This window comes from Cynara cardunculus (assembly GCF_001531365.2).
Source record: "Cynara cardunculus var. scolymus isolate 2C chromosome LG 5, CcrdV1, whole genome shotgun sequence".
In the NCBI taxonomy this organism is placed as follows: Eukaryota; Viridiplantae; Streptophyta; class Magnoliopsida; order Asterales; family Asteraceae; genus Cynara; species Cynara cardunculus.
In genome coordinates, this window is record NC_037532.1 from 13,383,319 (window position 1) to 13,389,530 (window position 6,212).

General features: G+C 32.5%; 1 protein-coding gene across 1 annotated transcript in view; it reads left to right on the plus strand.

Annotated features, from left to right (window-relative positions):
- The window catches only part of LOC112512841, a 1,974-nt gene extending 1,024 nt beyond the window's left edge, over positions 1 to 950 (plus strand). Inside the window, exon 2 of the mRNA XM_025118978.1 lies at positions 939 to 950. Coding sequence (XP_024974746.1) covers positions 939 to 950 — 12 coding nt within the window. The remainder of the gene's footprint in view (positions 1 to 938) is intronic.
- The last annotated feature ends 5,262 nt before the right edge of the window (positions 951 to 6,212 follow it).

The window sequence follows — 6,212 nt, forward strand, 5'->3', positions numbered from 1 at the left end:
ATGATCGCTGGAACTGAAATTACAGACACAGAAATACATCGAAAGGAAAAAGGGATTATCATCAAATCACTGAGAGAGAGGATCAACAATCTGATATAAAAGATTCCAAATCAACCAGTGGGTTTGTGTTTACACTCGGTGGTGGAGCTATATCTTGGAAGTCCTCTAAACAAACAGTTATAGCAAGGTCCACTATGGAATCTGAGGGTAAATGTGAACCGCAGGGGGGGTGAAAATATGAACCGGAAATGGCTTCGGTTAATTGAACTTGTGTGCGAGCGCGCGTCCTGCGGACACGAATGCACCATTGGTCAACCAGGAAAAATTCAAACACATTTTGCCAAAATTTTCTTTTTCGTAACTGATATATATTTATGGGGATTTCAGTTTCTAATGCATAATTAAAGGGATTTCGGTTTCTAATGCATAATTAAATCCTAAATCAATATCATTTCGGTTTTGATTTCACCATTAAGACCGTATTAATTATGGCCTATCGGTTACGAAAGTGGTTGTATAAATAAGACACTCCTCCAACCAGAATAGATATTGAAATACATTCTGCCTCTTCTTCTTCTTCTTACTTCTATGTTAATTACCTGCTGTCAAGGTAATTTTCGGACCTTCTTAGGTTCGGCGGTCTCGAAGAACCGTTCTTGTCGTTGTATCGTGGGAAACAAACGTTCATAGTGGGACGAATTTGTTTTAAAGACGTTGTGTTAAACACAGGCCTCGGCTCCTAATCAACCTTGTTCGTTCTTATTCTTCGTCAACTAAAATATTGTCTAACACTATACACGTCGTTATAACGAATACAAGTTAAGAACAATGTATCAGAGACTAATTATCGTCCATAAAAATGAAAGCCATATGCAGAGACTTGACAGATCAATTGTTCTCAACTTACTTGTATGCTATAATGGATTGGATTTTTGCAGGTCTCAACATAATGTTTTTCTCAAGAATGAATATCAATTTGTCTTATTGAGTTCACAATAGTTGAAGACAGTGGCCTGAATTGAGAGTGATGAGAAAGTTGAAGGGTGAAGGAAAAAGATAAGTAAAAACAAAAACAAAAAGTCAAATAAATACAACATGTGGTTATCCTGTGAATTTTTAATTCAACAAAATATAAATACTTTCATGTTTATCTTTGGTTTTGAGATTGAGGATGTTTGTTGAAATACATGTATAATTTTGAAGTTGAATGTTGTTGGAACTTGGCTTGAAGTGAAAACAGTTTTAAAACCTTGTCCAACATGGAAAATACATGAAAATGAATGAAACTCGCTTAATAAGGACCAATTCCTGGGATATTGAATTGGGCATTTTCATAGTCAAGTTTATACATACAAAAGATGCATATGCGGAGGGAGAGAGAAAAACGTGTGCAGATATGACTCATGTAAGAGATGTTAAAGATCGGTGGCTAAAGTCATATAAAAGAAAGTCAAGGGGTTGCAGGTTGCATTCATGAATCTTGGAGGTTACTAAGCTTGTTATTGCCTTTCATGAAGGGCTGTATTGAAACATCATCAAAATAATATGTTTGGTAAAGAGAATAATCTTCTCCTTCGAGAATAATCAAAAACGGAAAGTATTCAGTTGGAACATGAAAACGTGACTAAATTAGTCCTAGTTGAATCCCTTTTTTTTCCGATCCAGTCCCTCCACCACCGCGAACCCCAGTTTAAATAGGTTATGTATTTTGTAATTAGTTTTAGTCTTGATCTCATATACTACACTTTAGGCTTTTCGACAGAATTTAGGGTTTTCAAGTTTTTCTAATTCTGATTTGCAACTTTTTCCAATGAATTAGGGCATGGTAACTTTACCACGTAACCATCCTTTAGAACAACGAAGGGAACCAACAGTCCAAATTATTCAACAACGTACTTCAAATCAGAATTAATGTCCAAAATATTTTCTTCAAAATTCTTCTTGCCTACCATCCTTGACTCCATGAATGTTTGGAGATAAGAGGGTTGGAATTGGTTTCAATGTTAGTAATGTACCGTCTGAAAGTGAAAGACCAGACATGTCGTTTTTGAAAAAACATGATTTTCATTTGAAAACATTTAAGAGGAAAATGATATGAGTGCAAGTTTCCATTTATTCTGTAGCGTTTATTTATTGTAAGAATGTTTTTTTTGGTAGAAGATAAAAATCAAAATTTTAATAGTATTGGAAGATCCTCCAGCTCGATCTCAATAATTCTTGAGCTCGAGTCGATCTCAAACACAAAATATAACTCATTTGACTTAACGAGCCAGGCTTTATAACACTAATGTTCGACTCGGCTCGTTCGAAAACTCGATTCAATTTTTCGAGTCGAGTCGAGCCAAGCAGAATCATTCGAGCATACCCTTTTTCGAGCCCAACATGCTCAAAATTTTGAATTAATCATACAATAAAAATATAAAAATTATAGAGTTCAAGCCGATAAACGAGTTAATCAATCGCAAGTTCAGAATCATAAACGAGCATCGAGCTCGACAACTCAAAAAATATCCGAGCTCGATAACAACAGATGATAAGTTGTTGATAATTGAATCTCAGAGGAACTCCTATCATTTGGTAGATCCAAGTCCATGTAACTTCATTTCCATCAAGAATTGAATGGAGTTTTCCCGTATTTCATTCGGTGTGTGTGAGTTTCCTTCTTAGAGCTAGAGTTGTAAACGAACCGGACGAACACGAACGGAGGCTTGTTCATGTTCGTTCGTTTAACTTAACCGAACAAACGAACGAACACGAACGGTAAACGAACGAAAATCTTTGTGTTCGTGTTCGTTCGTTTAGAAATCAGGGAATGTTCGTGTTCGTTTATGTTCGTTAACATGGTAAATGAACGAACATAAACGAACGGACTAAACGGACTAAACGAACATAAACGAAGGGCTAAACAATTATAAATAAATATTATTTGAATTCAAAGTATATAAACAAAAGATTATATATTAATTTAATATAAACGAACGGTAAAAGAACGAACGTTCACGAACATAAATGAACGAACGAGACTTTTGTTCATGTTCGTTCGTTTAACTAAACGAACAAAAAGAATTGTTCATGTTCGTTCATTTATTAAATAAACGAACATAAACGAACTTCTTGTCGAACGGTTCATAAATTGTTTGCTGAACGTTCTGTTCGTTTACAACCCTACTTATAGTCCTAGCTTTAATTGCCGTCGGCTACTTTCTATGTCTATTGATGGGATTTCTTCTCGAGTGGCAACTTTTCAAATATGAGTAACATTAATTGATATGAAGGATAATTACGAAAGCATTAAAATATAAATAATATTATTAGTTTGAATAAGTAAGGTTGAATAAGATTGGATGTATTTATATTATATTATAGAACATTAAAAACTTTAAAAAAAATATTTTTATGTATGAAGTATCGTTTATTGATATATATTACTTAAAATTTATGATTACAAGTAAATTGTGCATAAGTACAATTTATTATTTGAATTCGTGTAATTAACTACAGATAAACATAATCAAATATTGGATAAACATCTCATTTTAAATATAAAAAATCTAAAATATAATTACAATAATCATTGAGTTCTAACAAAATAATTTAGTTGTTATCTTTATAAAGAATTATATTATTAAATCTAAATTAAATTTCTTTGTTATTAAACTAAATTAAATTATAATTAAAAAATTAAATTAAGAAAATTACATCAAAACACAAGAACTTTTAAAAAGGTTAATTTGATACTGATATCAGTATATATTTTTTTTTCAAAATTTTATAATATTTTCAAATTTATATTTTATTCAAAAATAAAAACATTATCGTTTTCTCAAAATCACATAAAACCGTATTATATCAACATTAAAAAGAAATAAAATGAAATACTAAAATCAAGATGTATCTCGATGCATTATACCAGTATCCAAAAATAAATAATTGAAAGAAAGAAAGTTGTATTTTTGTAATCCTTCTTGTAACCACAAAAGGAGTGGATGATGTTATTTTTTATACTTCAAAAATTATTTTAATGGAAAGTTCACCACTAATTATGAGTGGATTTCAACATCACAAAAAGAAAACCCAAATGCATGCTATCACTTATCAATTTATTACGCAATATAAACATGTTTTTAGATATTTACAAAATCTAATTTATTATTATTTTTAAATAATGGTATATAAAATACGACCGGAAATTAAAATTTGATTTATTTAACAATAACAAATATCATGTTTTTCATCGACAAAAATGACGTGTCAAAAATATTCCTCTTGTCAAGAGCTTCGAGAAGTAGCATGTTGCGTCACATGATATAGCATGGGCCCACCAATATTACTCTTAATAATTTATTTTTAATAGAATAAATTATAGATTTGGTCCTTAAAGTTTCCAAAATATCTTCGGATTTAGTAACGTTTTGATCACTATCACTTACGACCGTTAAATGAGGGGTATTATGGTCTTTTTCTTGATTTCTATCATTTTCTCATTTAAACAAAAACACAAATTATACATATTATATTAAATGTATTAATATTAGTCTGCCACCACGCGATAAACCTCACCCTAACCAACTTTCGCCGGCCATAACCTCACCTCTGACGAGTAGTACCTCTGGTTAGCCAACCCTGAACTCACTTCAACCTTCCCCCTAACCAACTGTTTCCTCAGCCAAAAACCTCACCACTAGCAACCAAGCCCTCACCTCAACCTTCATCCTCTTTGTTTTTTGATGTCTCTCCAAAAACACCCCTCATCGGACCACCTTTTACATGTCCCTCTTCACCTTTGTACCATCGAGCACCAACACCAACCGCTGATCTCCTGCCCTTTCCCCCTCAACCCACACCATCCAGCACCAACAACAAGTTATAACAAGACTAGAACTACAAGCTAGAAAACATCAATGCATATTGGGTGAAGTTTTGTCCTTGTTTCATCTCGATCTCGTGATGTCTGTGTAACACAGGTTTAGTTTCTTGATTTGCTTCCCCCTTGGCCGCCAACACCTTATCTCAATCCTCCCTCGGCTCCAGCCTCTCTGGTTGCCTCCTTTGTTCATGGGTTTTATTTGGTACATATTTGGTGATGTTCTATCCATGTTTCACTCCCTATTTGGTCCATGTTCATGGGTTTGATTTGTCCTTCTTTCACTCTCTATATGGTCCATGTTCACATGTTAGGGTTTCATTTTAATTTTGAAAATTGAATTTGGCTTGGATTTTGATTTTGATTGTTAGATTTGACTTTGATTTTGAAGTTTGCATTTGTTTTTTATTTTGATTTTAATTTTGAGTTTTGGATTTGAGTTCAATTTTGATTTTGATTTTGAGGTTTCAATAGCCTTCGAAGAAAAGCGACAAGTACCATTGGACAAGCAAATCACTTTTGCCAATACACATGTGTGGATTTAGTTGGTAATTTACCTGGTTCAAACGGAGTTGCAACTCCGCATCGATGCGGGTGGGGGTCATGACGAGTGGGCAGGTTCGTCCACGGAGGACGAGTCAGGGCCTAAGATCAGGCCGAAAGGCGTAGTCGATGGACAACAGGTGAATATTCTTGTACTACCCTTGTTGGTCCCGAGTGGCGAAGGAGGAGGCTTTGTAATACCCTTTAAATTAACATAGACCCAAGTTATCTAGGTTTTTGATTTGATATTAGATTTATTTTTAACCGGAGATGGCATGAATGGTCAAAGAAGATGATGATTGATCTTATTTATTTAAAGGAGTAAAGGGAAAAAAATGGCAATTGACCAAATTGCCCCTCATTTAACGGATACTTTTTAATGACCGTTAATAACAAGAACTAATATGTTATGAAAATAGAAACTATGGGGTCTATCTTGTAACAAACAAATTTTGGAAACTAAATCCAAAATATTTTGGAAACATCAGGAACCAAATCCATAGTTTACTTCAATTATGGAAACTAACATTTTCTAAAAGTTTTAAATGTCAAAAGCAATCAATAAAATATATTATATTTTATTATAATTAATATATTTAATATTATATATATAGAGTTCCTTTCAAATATAATCTATTACATTTGTACAACCAATGTAACTCAATAAATTGATATGTTTATGAAAATAATGAGAGTTCATTTATTATGATTTGAATATTTATGAGTCTAATTTGTAAAATCTAATTTAAATAAAAAAATTAGTTAGAAATATATATATATATATATATATATATATATATATATA